At 33.4% G+C, this 21114-nt stretch overlaps 1 protein-coding gene across 4 annotated transcripts in view; it reads left to right on the plus strand.

The window, feature by feature from the left end:
- Positions 1–21114, plus strand: part of ttk (zinc finger and BTB domain-containing protein ttk) — an 84841-nt gene that overhangs the window by 60221 nt on the left and 3506 nt on the right. Inside the window, exons 6-10 of one of the 4 annotated variants that reach the window (XM_065369187.1) lie at positions 5409–5754; positions 6615–7167; positions 7263–7436; positions 7556–7642; positions 10980–17336. In XM_065369187.1, the coding sequence (XP_065225259.1) occupies positions 5578–5754; positions 6615–7167; positions 7263–7436; positions 7556–7642; positions 10980–11857 (1869 nt within the window). In that variant the 5' untranslated portion in view covers positions 5409–5577 and the 3' untranslated portion in view covers positions 11858–17336. Of the gene's footprint in view, positions 1–3938; positions 4544–4944; positions 5091–5408; positions 5755–6614; positions 7168–7262; positions 7437–7555; positions 7643–10979; positions 17337–21114 lie in introns of those variants that run through there. The other 3 variants (XM_065369184.1, XM_065369186.1, XM_065369183.1) reach the window with 3 other exon arrangements.

Genomic DNA, 21114 nt, shown 5'->3' on the forward strand with positions numbered 1-21114 from the left:
GGTTATGTGTGTATGTGTTCAGATTCGGGGTTAGGTTTGGATGTCCGCTGTCTTCCTAAGGTGCGCCGTTGTTTTTTTTCCTCCTCTCCTTGTTCAAGGTTTCGAGTTTTTTGTATTTTTTTTTTTTTTACGCTGAAATTAGCCCGCTCCTAGAAAAGTATCAACCGGTATTGAGTTGGTGATTGAATGCCGCGTGATGGAAGGGGGTGTGGGGAACTGGACTGGAACAGTGGAACTTGGAAGAGGGTTTGTTCATTCTTTTATAATCTGCATGGAGAAAGTTGTAGGTTCGTGTGGTAACTGGCAAAGGAACGCCATTACAGTTTGGGTGTTGAATTGTTGATTTTTTGAAAAACGTGTAGAAAAACAGAGCTGTTTCGCGCCTAAAATCAGTACTCTCTGTGATTGTAGGAACGAGATTGAAAGAAAATGCCCGCATCTGGTTTTATTTACAGATATGTTGTAGGTGAATAAAATCACAATAAACCCGCGAAAACAGAGTGTCTAGCTCACGCATTTGCTAAAAAAATTTTGAAAAAATGAAAAAAAAATCATCCGAGTGAATGTTTTTCATTAGATCTCGAATTCTGAATGTGAAAATTATGAAAATAACTTGCTAAAAGTCTTGAGAATTGCAACACTGGAGTTATTGCGAGTCACAGCTCCAGGTGGCCTTTGACTCAAGGCTCGAATATTATGGTGTATATTTTCAAAATAATTTTGTCATTTTTTTCACTAAAAATATCATAATATTTTCTCGCTGAAATGGAAATTTCTCATTTTTTTGCCAATAATGGTCACATTCTTCTCCCTTCCCTCTTCTCCTCCCTCCCTATAAATTGAATAAACACGTTTTTAAAAAAATAAGTGTCACTGTTTTCACCAAAAATGATATCAGCTTCTTCCAATAATTAAATTGTCAACTTTTCGGATTATTTCTCCACTTTTTTTTTTTAAATTCAGAAAACAAAAACAGACAATTAATTTTCTTTTTTTTAAGGAGAGTTGACGGGGGGGAGGGAGGTCAAATGTAGTGTGTCTAATAGTGCTGCTTATCCTGCTTTCCCCACTTTTGTATAGTTCTATCCTGATTTCGTTCTGCTTTTTTTTTCAAAATTGTCAAAAAAGTACAGTTTTTTTTGTCGTTTTTTTAAATGCCATAAAGGTTATGTTTTTTGATAAAAATGCCAAAAAAAATGTTGTTTTCTCAGGTTAGCAAAAAAAAGTTCTGTGTTCAACCAAAATTTCAAAAAAAAAAAAAACACTGTTTTCTGCCAAAATTGTAGGTCTTGTTTTTATTTCGACTCTAATGAATTTTCATTAGAGTCGTATTTTTAATAAAATTATTAAAAAGTCATTATTTTTTTATTTGCCAAAACTGTCAAAAAGACTTAATTTTAAGTAAAATTTTGCATTTTTATTGTCGAATTCAAAATTAACGAAATAAAAAATCTCCTTGTTGAAAGGTTTCAATTTTTGTGAGCATTGCTAAAAAAAAGTCTTGTTTTTTGCAAAGTTTGTCAAAATTGTCAAAAATTTCCATTTTTTTCCAAAAGTATCAAAAATTTCCATTTTTTCCCCAAAAGTGTCAAAAATTTCCATTTTTCTCCCAAAAGTGTCAAAAGTTCCATTCTTCCCAAAAAGTGTCAAAATTTCCCATTTTCCCCTCAAAAGGGTCAAAAAGTTCCATATTTCTTCCAAAAGTGTCAAAATTTTCCATTCCCCCCTCCCCCCAAAGGGTCAAAAAGTTCCATTTTTCCCAAAAAGTGTCAAAGTTCCATTTTTCCAAAAAGTGTCAAAAAGTTCCATTTTTTCCCCAAAAGTGTCAAAAATTTCCATTTTTCTCCCAAAAGTGTCAAAAGTTCCATTCTTCCCAAAAAGTGTCAAAAATTTCCATTTTCCCCTCAAAAGTGTCAAAAAGTTCCATTTTTTCCCAAAAGTGTCAAAAAGTTCCATGTTCCTTCCAAAAGTGTCAAAAATTTCTATTCCCCCCTCCCCCCAAGGGTCAAAAAGTTCCATTTTTTCCAAAAAGTGTCAAAAAGTTCCATTTTTTCCCCAAAAGTGTCAAAAAGTTTAATTTTTTCCCCAAAATTGTCAAAAATGTCCATTTTCCTCCCAAAAGGGTAAAAAAGTTCCATTTTTTCCAAAAAGTGTCAAAAATTTTCATTTTTCCCAAAATGTGTCGAAAATTTCCATTTTTCTCAAAAAGTGTCAAAAATTTCCTTTTTTACCAAAATTTTCCCCAAAATGTACTGTTTTTTTTTTTTTTTTTTTTTTTTTTGCTAAAATTGTCAAATACTTAGTCCTATTTTTTGTTAAAACTTTCAAAATAAAAATGCCTTAATTTTTTGTAAAATTTTGTTACATTTTTTGCCGGATTCAAAATTGACAAAAAGTTCCAATTTTTGTTATAATTGTTGAAAAAAGTCCTGTTTTTTTCAAGTTTGTCAATGATGCCAGAAAGTTTCATTTTTTTCAGAAATTGTCTTGTCTCATTTTTCACCCCTGAATTGCTTAAAAAAAAAAATTGAAAATTCCAACCTTTTCCCCAGAACATTTACATAGAAAGTAGAAATCGATTTTTGTCTTTGGTCTATAATGTTTGTGTTTTTTCTGCCAGAATATTGTAGTGTAGGAACTTACTGTTTTTTCCAAAATTATCAGAAAAAGATCCTATTTTTCGGTCCAAGTGTCAAAGAACCCTGTTTTTTGCTCAAATGACTAAAAAGTGCAATGGCCAATATGGTCATGAAAATATGTACCCATACTTTTTTTTTTTTACCAGTGTTGATGTTGCTGAAAAAGGTTCAGTTTTTCATCAAAATGATTAGAAAGTCCCATTTTTGCAAAAATTGTCAAAAAGTTTCAATTTTTATAAAAATTTCTGAGTTTTTGTTTTTTTTTTCTCTTATAAAATATTCAAAGCATAGATTTTTTCTTCGCTGTTCAAATACTTCAGTTGTTTCTTAAATTTCCAAAAAAAGTCTAGTTTTTTTCCAAATTAGTCAGAAAGTCCAGTTTTTGCTAAAATTGTCAAAAAGTGCTGTTTTTGGCCTAAAGTGTCACATAATTAGCCCTGTTTTCTGTCTATGTCAAAAAATTGTTGTTTTTCACCAAAATTACTATTGTCTCACTTTTTAGCCAAAATGTCTACCAAGGTTGTTTTTTCTTCCATTTCTTTAATTAAACTTTTTAATCTTCCATTTTATTCTTTACTTTGTGAATTTCTATTTTTTTAAAAATTGAAACATTTTGACTGTTCTAAACTTCTAACTTCAAAAAATTATGGCTTTAATAAATTTAAATCCCCCTCTCCATCAAATTGAAACATTTTGAAGAAATGTCCTTCCTTCCACAAGCACAAGCCCTGTTTTTGTCCTGCTTCAGCAACCCAGAATGTTGTCTCATTCGTTAGACACCTTGAAATATGTTTCATCTTGGTATAGCTTGAATTTTGAAGATGATTGAAATGTGCAAAGGATCTTTTTTTGCAGAGAATTTAATTTTTTACAAGGAGGGTCCTTTGTACATTTGAGGTAGGTAGGTACCTATTTTCAAAATGGGAGGAGATAAGTACATATCATCACATCAGGCAAGCAGCAAGCTGGAAAACTGGAAACGAAAAAAAAGTAGTTTGATAGTTTCATTTTTTCAATTATCTCAAAGTCAAAATTTTGATCCCAAAAATTAATTTGGAAGAAATGGCGATTTTTGAAACGAGCCAATACTTTTTGAGCCCACTGTAGTGACTGCAGTCCTGTTTCTTTGTAACGAATTCAACTTGTACCAGAACGGCAACACTGTGTATTTAGCACGCTGCGTGAAAACTCGACTCGTCCATCGTCCGCCACCCCCTCCCTCGTTCGGTTCATAAAACGGAACGACGAACTTACCCGAAAGTCGAACGTACGGGCAGGGAATTGGGGAAATATTCATTATGCGGTGGTGCTGACATGGCGTCTTGTCTTCTTGGTTCAACTTCAACTTCGTGGTTGTGATGTGATTTTGTTCTTCTCCTCGTCCTCACTACTCAGTACTCGCCGACTCGCCGTGTTTTCATTTTATTTCCATTACGAAACTAACTGAACCGAACCGCGAACTAAATCAGCTCGAATTCATTTTGTATTATTTGTATCGTCGTTTAGTTTTTTTTTCACGGTGACGGTGTGCTGGTGCGGGTGTAGTGTATGCATCATTGTTCTTTGAAATTATCGTCGTTTATCGTTATCTTTTTTCCCTATCTCCGTCTGCTGACTGAGTGCTGAGTGTTGTGGTGGGTTTTAATAATATCGGGTTGATTCTTTTTTCGTTCGCGTTGCGAACTCGTGGTGAGGTTATTTTTCGCTATATTCGTCGTAATGGTAATGGTCGCATTCGCATGTGTTTGAGTGTTGGTGACAATGTTTTTATGGAGTGCTCGACTCGAGTTTATAGCCCGTGTATTGTTTGTTGTGCGATTACTGAATGATGATCGGTGGTAATACTAGTGTTGTATGTGTTTGATGAGAATGACGACGATCATTTTCCACCCTTTTTGTCGAAGGTAAAATGCATTTATATTGATGTAGTTTGATGTTAATATTGCTCGAATGTTCGAATTATACGGGCATAAAGGAGTAGTAAGCTTCGTATAGTTACACCCAGTTCGGCGATAAGAATTTTTGATAACGTTCGATGTACGCGTGTAAAGGCGGCTATCGGTAGTGCTTTATTCGTAATTTACGAGTATTATCCATTATCCAATCATTATTATTCATCATTCGATCGTTTTGTTTTATTGTTTGATGTGTTTCGCGAATCTTACGATTAAAAAACACGTTGAGGGAAAGGGAAATTTCGTAATTCGTTCGAGTGTCGCGACACCTGATCGTTACCACCCCCCGCGAGTGCCAAAAAAAAATCGCACCACCTCTGGAATCTGCTACGTCTAGACAGCTCCTTCCGTGTTCCGTTCCGGTGCCTTTATGTCTGTGCTGTGAATTTTTTTGTTTACGTCTAGGTTTTTTGAATTTTCACCTTTTTTTAACGGATTTTTTTGGAAAATGGCTTCTGATTTTTGTCGATTTCTTAATTTTACTCTGATTTTATCGGTAATTTGAATGAATAATAATTATTAATTAGTTGAACACTCGAACGTACGATAATGACAATTAACGAAGGAGCATTTCGAATTTCGTAACTCGTACGTTCGGTAACTGTGAGCCTTGAAACGATTTTCTACACACGTCGTTTTTTTTTCTTTCCTCAAAGAATAAGGAAAATTACCTAATTTGATTTCACACATTGTATATTTCGTATTGCTAGAGTTTTATTATTGTGTAAATTTCGATTAGAATTACGTATATTTTGCAGACTCTCGTGTCGATGGTGATTTCATTCCTTGTGTTTTTTTTTTTACGATGTTACAGGTTGAAGAATATACTATACGCGATACGAGAAGACGGGCCGAGTATAATATACACGAATCAAGATGTGAATTAAAACGGCTTTAAATTCGAGCACGAGCAATTATATCGTCGTATAGAGTTACCATATACGTATATTTCGATATTGAACAACACACCCGTATAATATAAAATGACGCATTCGTCTCAAAGGTTCTGTTTACGATGGAATAATCACCAGTCGAATTTGTTATCCGTGTTTGATCAGCTATTACACGATGAGTCGTTTGTCGACGTTACGATCGCCGTCGAAGGACAGTTATTAAGAGCCCATAAGATGGTGCTGTCCGCATGCAGTCCATATTTTCAAGTTAGTATATCGAATGTGTTAACTTATACAATGTACAGTATGTATTTGAAGCCATGTGCGTAATGTTCATTATTATGTTTTGTGAACTGGTCGGTTTTGACTTTGTTCTTTCGTATAGAACGTGTTGATAGATACTTTGTGTGATGAAAACCAAGATCAGCGTACTTATGCCATCATCGTCGTATTCGTATTTTCATCGTGTGCCTATAAACGAAGCACCAGCAGTGCATATGTGTAGTCTAGTGTCATTTTGTAATGTTGAGATACGATGTAATGTGAAACGCATGCCATCGATACACAAGCACGAGCAGATTGTACGTATTGTGGTTGTCTGCCCGGTACGGTGTAGTGCCATGCAACAAGTAGCTGTATCGATTTCGAAGGGGTCACGATGAAGTTCACGGTGAAGGTGAATTTCGTCTAGAATTTAGGTTTATAGAGCATCTTCTCGTAGCGTCGTGTTGAATTTTGTCTTCGTTTCACGTGTATGAGGGTGAGAATTGACTGTTGGGGTAGGTTTAGTTGGGTTTTGATTTTGGAAAGGACTGAATACGGTGGTTTTGATTCGAAATAGACGTTGGAATTATTTTCAGTTGGATGGAAAATGGTTTGAAAATTTATTTTGTGCATCGAAAGTTGATAATTATTATTTTTAAATGATGTACGAAAGTGTTTCGATGAGAATACTGTCATGTGAGATGCTGTGTGGTGTAATTTTTCGTAAAGTTCGGTGTTCGAAATTGAATTAACCTTAATAAAATGGCATAATGAGTTACCTACGTTCGAGCTTATTTCACAACTTCCGCATCTATTCTTCGACAAATTACTAATCTCTGATCATTTTTTCACCTCTGTTCCAGGCGTTGTTCGTCTCGCACCCGGACAAGCACCCAATAGTGATCCTAAAAGACGTACCTTTCGCCGACATGCGTTCGTTACTGGACTTCATGTACAGAGGCGAAGTAAGCGTCGACCAAGACCGTCTAACTGCCTTCCTAAAGGTCGCCGAATCGTTACGTATCAAAGGCCTGACCGAAGTAAACGAAGAAAAATGCGACCTGCCTTCGATCGCCTCTTCGCTGCTATCGAACCAACACCGTTCAACGCCACCTCCGGCTGCTCCTCCGCCGCCTCCGAGTCTGCACAGGATACACCTAACGCAGCCTTCATCCTCCGCATCGTCGTCTTCCTCGACGACTTCGTCGAACGCTAAACGATGCGCATCTTCGCCCAGCAATTTTAATCCGTACTGCGGTAGTAATGCTTCGGCCATGTATAGTCAGAAACGAAAACGAGGCAGGCCTCGTAAGTTATCCGGCGGTAGCGATACGCCATCGGGGGCGTCACCCGAACACGAGATGAACACCGATGGCGATTTGAGGAATTCGGCCAGTTTCGCCGATTCTCCTTATGGTAAGTTGAGGATACTGAAGACCAAAAGAAATCACTCGAAAGTTGTACCAAAAAAGTGTACTCTAATATGATTTATCGTGTTTTTAATTACTTAGGTCATGGACCACCCGATTTATTGGAAGTCAATATGACCGAGCATTCGCAAAATTCGCCGAGTTCGTTCTCAGAGGACCACAATCTAGGATCTCCCGAAGCCAGCATGGTCGAAGACGACGACTGCTGTATAAAAACCGAACCAAACGAAGAATCCGGTGGCGCTGCGTTCCAAGGTATTGTATTGTTGTACTGTCCTACGATGACCTCGTTAAGCCTCCTAGTCGTCATTCAGCTTCCAGTATTTTATTAATATATGCCTATGTGTATTATTCGCCTTGTTGTTTATATACAGAATGCAAAAGTCCTCATCAAAAAGATAGCCCGAATTCGAGGTCGCAGTCTCAGACGCCAACTGGTCAGTCCGAAAGATATCCACCTGGTTAGTTTTGTTGGATTTTTTTTTCTTTCTCTATTACGTATCAATTAACTAACGATATCTGGTAGCGAACATCCCCCTACCGGCTACCGTCTGCGTTGATCAATTCAGACATCGCACCCTACCATTTAAAGGACCCTTTTCAAGAGTCAATATACCTGCTATTTCCTTTTTACATTCGTATAAACATATTGTATTGTTCGTGAAAAACGACACGACCTGCTATATAGACCTACTGCGGTGGTGTATACGAAGGTATTATACGCACTGTAATTTTTTTTTTTTTCAATGGTGGATACTGATTTATGATTTTACAGCAGACAAGCAGTTCGTTGTTGAATTTACTCAAATGAGAGAATTACCGGTGTGACCGCGTGTGTTAATCTTAATTTTCTTCTCGTTCGCGTTGTTTTAATTTTACGTACTTACGTAGACGTACCTCTACTTTGATTAGTAGATTTTTAATGTTGTGTGTAATATTGCAAACAGATGGGTCACCTTCCTCTTAGTTTATTGTATTTTTGGATTTTCGAATTTCATCGACGATGATTCATAACCTTTTTTTTTCCGCATATACTTTTATCGCAAATATATATTTTTAGTCGTTATTTTACTAATGTAGATACCATTTTTATGTACGTAATTATTTTTTGATTTTTTTTTAAAAACAAATTTCTATCCAGTTTTATCAGTTAGTTGGTGAAGTTTTTTGGTGGGTCGGAAGAGAGAGATAATCGGTTGGAAGTGAGGTTGAAAAAATGTTAATTGCTGCGATAATCAGAAGCATGATTAGCCCAGTTGGAAAATTTTTGATTCGAGCGGTTGAATTGTGTGATCTTCCTTTCTATTTTCATGGTTCTTTGGGGAGAGGAGAAGAATGCAGAGGGGAGGGGAGGGGAGGTCGAACTAGGAAATCTACTTGTGCGAAAATTTCCAATTTTTTCCCCTCAAACAATGTCAATTTTTATCGAGATGGATGTGAGAATCATTATCTGTCAAATTTTGAGTTTCTTTTTTTGAAAATTCTAAAAATTGTGTCTTAATTTTTTTCAACGAAATCTTACTTCTGGTTTAAACTTTTTTCTGCCATGTCTAATTTTATTTTTCTGTTTTTTTTTTGTTTTTTTTTTGAAAATTATGTTTAATTGATTTGATGAACAAGAAAAATTGGCACAAACAATTTTTGCTACTATAGGCTTATTTTAGTTTTTCGAAAGGGTAAACCTGTTTTTTAGGCAACAATTTTCAAACAATCAATTTTTTCTTGGTTCAGGATCCAATTTTTTAATTAATTTTTTCCAACTTTTTTTTTTGATGCTATTTCTGTATTTTTTTTTTTTTTAAATCAAAAGTGATGATTATGAAAACTTGAGTTGATAAAAAAATTAGTTATTGTGTTGAATTTGTTTCGGTGAACAATTTTTGATTTTTTTTTTAGCTTTGTGAATTGTTTGAAATTCATGTATTTTTTGCTGTGATTGAAAAAGTAATATTTTCCAAAAATCGAGAAGTTGTGTGGGTTCTGAATATTTAGTTTTTTTCCTTCTTTTAAGATCAAATTTATAAGCAAATTTTCAATATTCATTTTTAGGAAAAATTTCTGTAATTTTTCTCAATTTTAAAATTATGTTTTTCAAAAATGAAAATTGTAAAAATTTACTGAATTGAAAAATTGATTTTCTTCTGATGAGAAAATTTTAAATTCCTTTCGTTGCAATTTTTTTTGCATTTAATTGGACAACAGGTAGGCACTATTTTTCAAAAATCGAAAAGCCTTGTTGGTTCAAAATGTAGAGTTTTTTTTTGTTTTTTTTATGAGTGCAGTAGAGGGGAGGGGGGTTGAATTTTTTGTTAGTTTAAATTTCTTTTTTCTCATTTGAGGGGAGGGGAAGGAAGTCTCGTTTACTGTTGTGAAACAATCATTCTCAAACCAATCATTTTTTTCTTCGTTCAGGATTGGTTTTTTCTAATGAAATTTTCTAGGTATGTAATTTTTTTTTGGAAATATTTCTATGAATTTTTTTAGGGAGGGGGGGGGTGAAAAATGTTATATATTTTTTCGTTGCTAATTTTTTGAAATCCATGATTGTGCTGTGATTGAAAAGCAGTTATTTTTCGAGAATCAAAGAGGTGAGTGTTGGTTCAAAATTTTGAGTTTTTGGAAGGGGGGGGGGGTAAGCAGCTCCTCAAATTTGCGTTAGTTTTACACCTCTTTTGTGTGAAGTGGTAAGATTCAAATAACTTTTGGTAGGTGAGAAATTGATTTTTTTAAAAGAATTGGCGGGCGGAGAGAGGGGAGAGATCAGATTTTTGCATGAGTATACTTTATGCATTTTGAATTCTTCAATTTTAGTCATCATTGTCTCGTTTTCTCCATTTTAATTACTCAAATAAATGAGTGGAAAGAGAGAAGGGGTTGAGTAAAAAGAAGGTTGAAATTTGAAAATTTTCATTTCATTTGCTAATTTGAAAAACTTGCATTAATTTTTTTGTTCAAGTACAAACAATATTTTCTTTTCTTTTTAATATAATTTTTTTTTTTTATTAATTATTAGTTATGACAAAAAATATATATTTGCCATCAAAACCAAAAAAAAAAAATGTAAAATTATCTATCAAAAAAAAAAAAAAAAAAGTCATAAGAGAAAGGTACTTCATCTGATTTGTAATTTTTTTTCTTTCTTTTTTTTGTAAAACGTTTAATTTTGGTGATTTAGTGTTTGGTTATTTTTTTCCTATTTTAATTTTCGATAAACAGAGAAAACTGGCTCAAAATTTTTGTATGTAAAGGTAAGTTATAGTTTTTGTAGTCGTTTTACTGTACACCTTTTTTCATTGTATTTTAATTACAAAAAAAAAAAACTCGAGGAATGTGTCCCATCCGTTTCAATTTGGTTTTCGTGTCTTTTTTGAGGGATTTTTCGTTATCTTTGTCTCGATCATGTAATGTATTTTATTAATTCTTTTTTTTCCAATTTTTTTTTATTTGTTTTAATGCTAACGATCCAGTTTGGATTAAATGAATAGGTTGGTATGTAGGTAGATTTGTTTTAGTTGTGACGATTGAATTTTTTTTTTTTATTAATATTTTGGTCGCAAATTATACGACTTGTGAGGATAATTTATTTGTCATATTCACTTTTTTTATTGTTTCAATTAATTTGATTTTCTTTGGTAAATCAACGATGATGGGATTCATTCTATAACGAGTCACTTTTACTTAATATTTACGTCGTAATTAATTAATAGGCTTTTTTTTTTTTTTTTTTAGATATTTTTTGAAAAAAATTCTATCCTACTTTACTAATTTCACACCTTTTTGGTTCTTGCAATTTTATAGATAAATGCCAATGGAAAGAGATACTGAAACGACTGAAGAAACCTGAAATCACCATCCGAGTAGAAAACAACGATAAGCAACCCGAAGAGAGCGGATTATCGATCAGCGCCGTTGTAAACGACCGAAAATCAGGCACCTCAGGAGGCGAGTCGACGTCGTCCTCCAAAAACACCAACAACACTAATAGCGGCAACGTTGTGGATGGCAAATGCTACTCGTTAGATAATTTTTACAACAATTCATCCGAGACTGGGCCTGGCTCATCGAGTTCGGGCGGTGCGAAAAACCATAATCAGAACCAGCACGTTATACACTCTTGGTATTCGGAATCGCACCAGCAGACCGGATACTTTATGGATGCGGACGGAGACGGAGACGACGTCGACGAAGAAGACGAAGCCATGTTGAAATACGAATACGAATCGTCGCGTATTGCAGCCCTTGCCAGTAACGCTTCTAGTCCCGGAGGCGGCTCGAGCTCCGGTCAAGTTCCGGTAGCTGTGACCGTCTCGACGACTCCGGCTACCGGTGCTGCGGCCAACGAGCACTCTAAACCGTTGGATAAGTCATCGGTGCGCAGATACTGCGTGCAAGTGGCCGAGCATCTGTTTCAGTGCACGTTATGCTATAAAACCTACACCCATATTAGTAACTTTAGCAGGCATTTTTTGAGCGCTCATCACGGTCTCAGGCAAGAAATACCGTGCCCGGTTTGTTACAGGATATTTACCCGAAGGGATAACATGCTGACGCATATGAAACAAGTGCATCGTATCACGGTCACTAGAGGCTTGGCTACCAGTATAATTCAAAAACTTTCGGCCGCCAATGAATCGGCCTCCGGAGCTAGTTCGGATAATCAAATTAATTCCAATTAGGGTCTCCGCAGCCTCCCCATTTCTCCTCGAGGTATTATACGAAAGTTGTGGTACGAAGACGAACGAATCATTGACCCCCGTGGAACAACGATGATACCTATACTGGTGTTTTTCTTCTTTTTACTATATGTTTCGTATTTTCGACGTGTTGTTTTATTTATTATTCTTATTGTTGTTGTTGTTTTATCCTTATTATCTTTCTCCTTTTATTTCTTTTTCTTCTCTCTCGATACTGCGTGGAGACTGCGGAGTTAGCCAAAGTTTTCGAAAAACTACGAATTTTTTTTCGCTTGTGATATTAGTTTTAAATTTTTCGTCGTTTTTGTTTTGCCATTAAGTAGTCTATACTTTTAATTAACGAAATTGTACGTAGTACGTGTGTGTGTATGTGTAATTTTTGATGTTTAATTACTGCTACTCTTTTTCTGTTTTTTTCCTTTCTTTCGAATTTTTTTATTTTCAAATACGTAGAGGAGTTATTTTTATCGTAGGACTTTGAAAACTGGTTTTCATTTTTTCCCTTTGGGATGACAAATTTTATTCTAGTGTTTTAAATTTCTTTTTTTTTGGAAAAATTAACAAATTAGCAAATAATACAATTTGATAGAGCTTTTCAAAAATTGGATCGAAAATTTCGAATTTCGTGATTATTTTTCAAACAGTAATTTTTCAATCAAATTAGTAAATTTTTTCACAAGTCAATTTTTCTTGCAACGTGTTAGCTGTGTTTTTCAAGCGACGAATATTTTCATTTCGCTCGCGAATAACTTTTCGAAGTACTTAATTATTTTTATTTAACTAACGAACGAGAAATAGACTGCGATTTATTTAGAAAATATTGAGATGTTTCTAACAATTGGATATTTCTTTGTGATTTTTATTTTTGTCTGTAGCGTAAATTTTTAATTTGGAAAAATTTACGTTTTATTTTGAAAAATGTGAATTAATATTTAGGTGTATTTGGATGATTCGAACTGAATCGTTCGCGAACGAATGTATCTTCTTGATCTTGAGATCTTGAAATAGTTGGATTTTTTAGATTAAAAGTTCTTTTTTCCCCTTCTAAGGCGAGAAAGGCTAAAAAAAATTAGAAGCAGGGCTGTGAACATGAATTTTAAAAATAGGTACTCTGTTCCCACTTCTCACATCCAACTGTTTAAAGAATTGTTGGGGGGGGAGGGGGGTCAACATTTTTCCTTTGAAAAAAAGATTTGGTGAAGTAGAACTTTCAAGTTTTTTACTTTGACTGCTTGCATTTTTTTTTCTTCTCTTTTCCCCTCTCCCAGAAATTTTGTTTTCCGAATCCAATAGAAAAATCAGGGATTGTTTGAATTTCCTTCACATTAAAAAATGAGATTTTCCTTCATTCGCAACCCCCCCCCTCCCTTCCATAAAAGTAATGATTTTTTTTTGAAAAAAATGGCAACCTTGCTGAACAATCTTCTTATTGATCAGCGCAGAACGAATTTTCTCTACTACTAATCACATCTTAGTTCAGACATTTGTAAATGATTCATTCCCAAATTCGTTCGCGAACGAATCTTTTTTGCTATGATTTTTTTCTTGAGTAATTTATTTTGAATAGTTGAATATTTTGAAATGAGCAAATCTTAGTTCAGACATTTGTGAATGATTCATTTCTCAAACTCGTTCGCGAACGAATCTTTTTCGCTATGATTTTTTTCTAGAAGAATTTATTTTGAATAGTTGAATATTTTGAATTGAAATGAGCAAGTACTATATTTTAGTTCGCGAACGATTTTTATACAAATTTTTGTACGAATCGTTCGCGAACGAAAACGTTGTGATTGAAAACTACTCTTTTGCAAATAAAAAGAAAGCAATTTATTCACCAACTGTTATTAGGAAATGTTCATCAGTTCAGTTTTGACTCCCAAGCAGGCACTTAGAATCACTTGTGAAGAAGATTCATTCGTTCGCGAACGATGTAACCATCTCTAGTTCCGAAGTGATTCTTTCGTTCATGTAAAGATTTTTCATTTGGAGTTTGTTTGTTAGTGATTGATTCATATTTACTTGGAATAGATTTCTGATTTCGTTCTCGAACGAATCTTTTCTTGGTTCGATGCTCTCGAGTCGTTTGCCGATGAATCATTTCAAATTTTTACCGACCAACAATTCACTTTCAAACTTTTTGTTTCGTTCTAAAATGATTCGTTTTCGAGGATGATTCGTTCGCGAACGAAATAATCACTTGTAGTTTAGAATTGTTCATTTCGTTTGTATAAGATTAATTTTCAATTTTCATTAGCAAAGGAATGCCTCTGCTCGTGATTCAATATAGTTGACCTTCATTTTTCGGTTTTCGTTCACGAACGATTCGTTCATCGATTTGATTCTTTCGTTCATTGAAGAATCAGTTCAGAATGTATTCAATTTGCCTACAATTCTTATTCAAAGTGTTTTTTTTTTTCGTTCATAATTGAGTCGGTTTTGTGGATGGATTGTTGTTCGCGAACGAATGAATCACTTCCATCTATAAAGTAGTTGTTGAGTTAGTGAACGATTCTTTTTTCGATGTGATTCTTCTGTCTGTTGATGAATCAATTCTGATTTCTCATTTCTGATCACTGGCTTCTTAATCGACGAATTTTTTTTTCGTTCAAAAATGATTCGTTTTCGAGGATGATTCGTTCGCGAACGAAAGAATCACTTGTATTTTAGAAATGTTCATTTCGTTCGTTCAAGATTCATTTTCATTAGGAAAGTAATGCCTCTGCTCGTGATTCAATCTTGTTGACCTGTATTTTTTGGTTTTCGTTCACGAACGATTCTTTCTTTGATTTGATTCTTTCGTTCATTGGAGAATCAGTTCAGAACGTATTCATTTTACTTGCCTACAATTTTTTTTCTTTCAAAAATGATTCGTTTTCGAGGATGATTCGTTCTCGAACGAAACGAATGAATCACTTCTATCCTAGAAGTGATCGTTGAGTCCGTGAACGATTCTTTTCACGACCGAGTCATTCATGTTGACATGTAGTTTTCTGCTTTCGTTCGCGAACGATTCTTTTCTCGATGTTATTCGTTATTTGTCTATGAGAACCAATTTTCCAATCGTCATTTCACCTGTGATTCACATCTGAAACTGAAAGTGAGTGTTTTTCGTTCAAAAAAGATTCTTTTTTGAGATGACTTGTTCGCGAACAAAGAATCGCTTTCGCCTCGGAACTTATCATTTAGTGTATGTACAATTCATTTTCACGTGTGATTCATTTATTCGTGATTCGTTCACATTGATCAGTAGTTTTTTGGTTTTCGTTCTCGAACGATTCGATTCTTTTTGCAATGTGGTTCTTTTAGTCATTGATGAATCATTTCAGAAAAAAATTTGTATCCGCCAACAATTCGTATCCAAAATTGAATATTTTCGTTCGGATAGGATTCGTTTTTAGAGTGATTCGTTCGCGAACGAAAGAATCGATTCCATTTTTAGAAATGAATGAATGATCATTTCGTTCATGTCTGATTCACTTTCTTGAGTTGAATTGAGTTAATCGTTCGATAACGATTCGTTTGTAGAATTTATTTGATCGTTCACTTTTCAGTCATTATTTTGAAAAAGAATCATATTTTCCATCGATGTGTATGTTGAAAAAAAAAGAATCATCGCCCTAAAAGTCTCGTTCTTTCTTCTCGAAATCATCCAATACACCTGTAAAATTCTACGATTATTCTAAAATTTGTTACTTTTTTTAGTCATTTTGTATTTAGTTGAAATTGATTTTTAAATTAGTAAACAGAGTAATGCTTTTATTTGCTACTTTATTGTCTTTCAGTGCTTTAGCACTATTTATACTCATTTTTAAATGTTTAACAATTTTAAACTTATTATCGATGATTTTTTTTTCTCCTTCTAATATCGAATCAAAATTCATTTTGTCTTCTTTTTCTCGTTTTAATAGAGGTAACTTTGCGTCGCCAATGACTCAGTTTTAATTTTTTTTCCCTCGGTTTATTTGTTTCATTAACAAATCCCGGTGATCAGCTCACTGCTGAAAAAAAAATTGAAAGAAATTTTACGTTCAAATTTGCCTTACTCGTATCGTTGTAGAATTAATTTATTTTATAAGTTATTTATTTATCGAAGAAGTTCGCCATTTTTTCGCAACTGAAAGTATAACGATCTCAACAAAAAAAAATGAATGCAAAAAATATTAGTTATTTTTTTCTCTCGAGGTAACCTTATTAAAATATTATTAATGGGTTCATACTCCCGCGTTTATTTTTCGATACGCGTATTTAATTTTATTTAATTCATTTATTATGTTAATCGTTAGTTCAATATTACTTTACGTATTTGCGAAGAATGATGAAGAATTGGTCGAGAAGTCGATGTTGGTTCTGTTTGGCCTTTTATTGTTATAGAAATTGAATTTTTTTGTGATAAATTATCATTTTAAAAATTATTTTTAGTAGTTATTTGTATGTAAATATGTATAACATTTAATCGATACGTCCTTAAAAAGACTTGAGAATTGGATTAATTTTTTCGTTACGTATTTTAAAGTTTAATTTTCTGCCTCTCGTTCGTATATTTCCGAGTGAATTTACGTCTACTTCTTCTTCTTCTTGTCTGCTGTTTTATTTAATTATCTCGATATGATGTTTACTTTCTCCTAGTGGTATGACTAGTCTCCCTTCCTTTTCCCGTTCGCTCGTCGCCAACCCTATCGAATGGATTTAATTCGAAGTACTTAATAGAATTTCTCGTGTCAGCATATCTTGCCAATAGAAAATTTAATTTATTTAAAAAAAAAAAAAGGTAAACGTAGCGACAAAAGGTGGGAAAGAAGGGTAGAGACGAGTCGAATCGTCTATTTATTTAATAAATCATGGTACCTACCTAAAGTGTACTTACCTATTATTATACTTATCTATTTATTTGATACGTCTTGATATTTTTGGAACAGTTTTCCTTTTTATAATTTTCGAATTTTTATTGGTGCATTCGTGTTATAAACACAATATCGAAGTAAAAAAGCAATAAATTGCCCTCGTACTTACCGATTTTTATTTTAATATTCGTTAATGCTCCTTTTCTTATATACCTATTTTTAGTAAAACGGTTGCCTTTGATTTTTTTTCTTCTCTTTAAATTTTAGCCAATTTTTTTTCTTTCATCGAAGTTTACTATAAGTGAGTGTTATTTAATGAAACGATTAAGGAATTATACTATTAATCAATATGTACGCAATATATTTTGTTTATCGATATTATTTTTTTGTCGTGTTTTTGTTTTTTTTTCTTCTTTTTTTTTTGTTTTTACGTGTATTAATTTACGTTTTTTTTCTTTTTCTCATGTGTCTTTGTGTAAAGAAGTTTGTATTTGGTAATGGGTACTTAATAGCGATATTAACGAAACATATCCATTTGTTACATTCGTTGAAAGATTATTTCAATTACAAATTTATTGTGCCTTATTTTGAAATATATAATATATATTTTTGTTTGTTGACGCGAGTTTTAGGTTGGTTTTTTATTGTTAGGATGATGTAAATGTTTGTGTTGATGTAATGTGTAATCATGTGTTGTTATCGTCTCATTTTGAAGTATGAGTTACAAGTTGGTCGTTCGCGAACGAAATACTCTTTTGTGAGTTGGAATTTGAAAATTTTCCAACGTCTTGATATTTCACACATGCTTTTTACGAAAAAAAAAATCGTTCGAGATCATTCGCGAAGGAATCATTTTTTTCACTGAACCGTTCGCGAATGAACTATTGGAAACTAGAATCACAAGTTGGTCGTTCGCGAACGAAACTTTTTCTACTGAATCGACTGAAATTGAACATGGTATTTTCATTGTTGATATTTTTTCATCGCCACCTGGCCTCGTACTCGCTTCTTTTTTTCGAGCAAATCGTTCTCGAACGATCTCATGAACGAACCGTTCGCGAACGAATGAGTCGAATTTGAAGGGGCCATGTGAAACAGTTTTTTTCTTCAAATAATACTTCCCAGTATTGTTTATGTTTTGAACCTATTTTTATCAAGTGAGTCGTTCGCGAATGACCGAAATGAATCACAGCTTCATCGTTCGCGAACGAAATTCTCTCTACTGTGTCGATCAAAATGATTGAATTCGAAGTAATTTTGATTATTTTCATCGTCATCTCATTCTGAATTTTTTTGAGCGAATCGTTCATGAACGATTGTTGTGAATCATGATCGAATCGTTCGCGAACGAATGAGTTGTGAATTTTAAAAGGACTGTAGGGCAGGTTTTTTTTTCAAACAATATGCCCTAATATTGTTTTGGAAACTTTTTTTCTCAAGTGAGTCGTTCGCGAATGACCGAAATGAATCACTAGTTCATCGTTCGCGAACGAAATTCTCTCTACTTCATCAATCAAAATTGAATTTGAAATTTTGCATTTTGATTATTTCCATTGTCATTTCGTTCCATTTTTTTGAGCGAATCGTTCATGAACAATTGTTGTGAACCATGATCAAATCGTTCGCGAACGAATGATTTGAATTTGAAAAGAGCTGCGTGGCAGGCTTTCTTTCAATTCAAATAATATGCCCTAGTATTGTTTTGAAAACTTTTTTTCTCAAGTGAGTCGTTCGCGAATGACCGAAATAAATCACTAATTCATCGTTCGCGAACAAAATTCTCTCTACTTCATCAATCAAAATTGAATTTGAAATTTTGTATTTTGATTATTTCCATTGTCATTTCGTTCCATTTTTTTTGAGCGAATCGTTCATGAACGATTGTGGTGAACCATGATCAAATCGTTCGCGAACGAATGAGTTGAATTTGAAAAGGGCTGCGAGGCAGGTTTTTTTTTCAAATAATATGCCCTAATATTGTTTTGAAACCTTTTTTTCTCAAGTGAATCGTTCGCGAATGACCGAAATGAATCACTAGTTCATCGTTCGCGAACGAAATTCTCTCTACTTTGTCGATCAAAATTGAATTTGAAATTTTGCATTTTGATTATTTCCATTGTCAGCTCGTTCCATTTTTTTTTGAGCGAATCGTTCATGAACGATTGTGGTGAACCATGATCAAATCGTTCGCGAACGAATGAGTCAAATTGGGGGGGGGGGCTATGAGACAGATTTTTTTTGAACTTACTCGATTCCTGCTAATAATACGGTTTTGAAGTTATGTTTTTAGCGAGTCGTTCGCGAATGAACGAAATGAATCACAAGTTGATCATTCACGAACGAAATAATCTCTTTGAATTGACCAAAAGTTCAAAACTGAACATAGAGTTTTGATAATTTTCAGGGTAAGGCCACCTTGCTTGTTTTTGCTGTTTTTTTGAGCAAATCGTTCTGAAACTATCTTGGTGAATCATGAACAAATCGTTCGCGAACGAAGATGTTGAATTTGATAGGAACTATCAGGCATCCCTCCCCTCCCCCTTTCAATTATATAATATGTGCCAGTATTGTTTTGAAGCCATTTTTTTAGCGAATCGTTCGCGAATGAACGAAATTAATCACAAATTGATCGTTCGCGAACGTTATGCTCCGTATTGAATTGACCTACCTAAATTTAACGTGAAAATTTTTATATTGTTAATTTTCATCGTCAACTCGTTCTAGTTATTTTCTTCGAGCTAATCGTTCAATCGTTCACGAACAAATCGTTCGCGAACGAATGAGATGAGTTATAGCAGGGTTTTTTGATTGATAGGTTCGTACTGATATCTTCGTGAAGCTATTTTTTTTTGAAGTCGTGTATGAGTGATCTACGTGAATCGTCAATTAGTCGTTCGCGAACGAGTCGAATCATTCCCAATTGAATCGGAATCGAGCTTGAAATTCCTATATTTGTGTGTCTCTTTTCATCCAGTTTCTTTTGGGCAAATCGTTTACGAACGAAAATATTTGGTTATGAACGAATCGTTCACGAACGAATGATTCTTTTTTGAATTGTTAGTGAATGGCATTTAGGATGAGTTTATTTTTCTTTCTTGACCCGCCGATAGTGGTTCGAAATGAGTTTTTTATTTTTTTACTTCGCTAATTATGCTGAAATGAGTATTTAATTCAATACTTAGTATTCATTTCAAGAGGAAAATTCATGTCGAAGCGTTCGCGTTGAAGTTTGAAATTTATTCTCACCGAATCATTTTTGGAAAACGGTCGACAATCGTTCGCGAATGATTTTCTTTAAGGTGACTCAAATGCACAAATTGATTTTTTTGAGGAGCCAGTTGTGCGAATGTCTAATTTTTGCAACGTTTTAAAATTACAACTTACAAGATATTCGTTTTTTTGGATTTTTTTACCTGTTAGCTAATTTAACATTTTGCAAATGAATCGTTCATTCGTTCGTGAACGATTGGTTTGGAATTCTGCGTTTTAAATATTTTTAATACTCAATTTTATTTCAAATAATTCAAACAGCATTTTTATGGCTAAATATCAATAAAATTGAAATCTTCGTTCGCGAATGATTCATTTGGAAAGACATCAAAAAATTCAAAACTGAGCAGAATTGTTCATTTTTTTTTTTTGCAAAAAGAAAAAAGTTTTGAAAAAGGGAAATGGAAAAATGAGTTGAAAGCTGAAAAATGGTAAAAAGATTAATAACTTTGATAGAATGTCAAAAAAGATAGAAAAATGAATTTAAAAAACTTGAAAAATTTCAGAAAAATAAATTGAAAAACTTGAAAAAAAATTTCAAAAAAATGAATTTGAAAAACTTGAAAAAAATGTCCAAAATTTCAGGGAAAAAATGAAAATAAAAAATCAAAAAATTGAGTAAAAATTTAGAAATTTGAAAAAAATTCAACATTGAAAAATATGAAAAAAATTGGAAGTTGAAAAATTTTAAATAAATTAAAAATTGAAAAACTTGAAAAAAAATTAAAAATTGTAAAAACTAAATTGAAAATTTTTGATGAAGAATTGAAATGTTTGAGAAACCAGAGGAAAATGAAACGCCAAAAAATTGAAAAAATTTCAATATTTTGAAAAAAAAATTTGAAAATCAATGAAATAAATGACAAAATTTTTGGAAATCTGAAAATTCTGTTCAATTAACGTTGAAAAACGAAAATAATTTGAGGAAAAAATCAACGTAAAATTTAAAGAAATATTTAAATATGAAACAGAAAAACAAGCGAAGTAAAAAATATCAATAAATTCCTATTTTCAAATTAAAACTAAAAAGAAAAAAATTCTATTTTTCTGTCAAAAAAGAAAGATTATCGAAAATTATGAATTCTTCATTCCTAATGTCGGTGTTGAATGTGGAGCTTGTCTTGGGCA

This window comes from Planococcus citri, chromosome 5 (assembly GCF_950023065.1).
Source record: "Planococcus citri chromosome 5, ihPlaCitr1.1, whole genome shotgun sequence".
Classification (NCBI taxonomy): Eukaryota; Metazoa; Arthropoda; class Insecta; order Hemiptera; family Pseudococcidae; genus Planococcus; species Planococcus citri.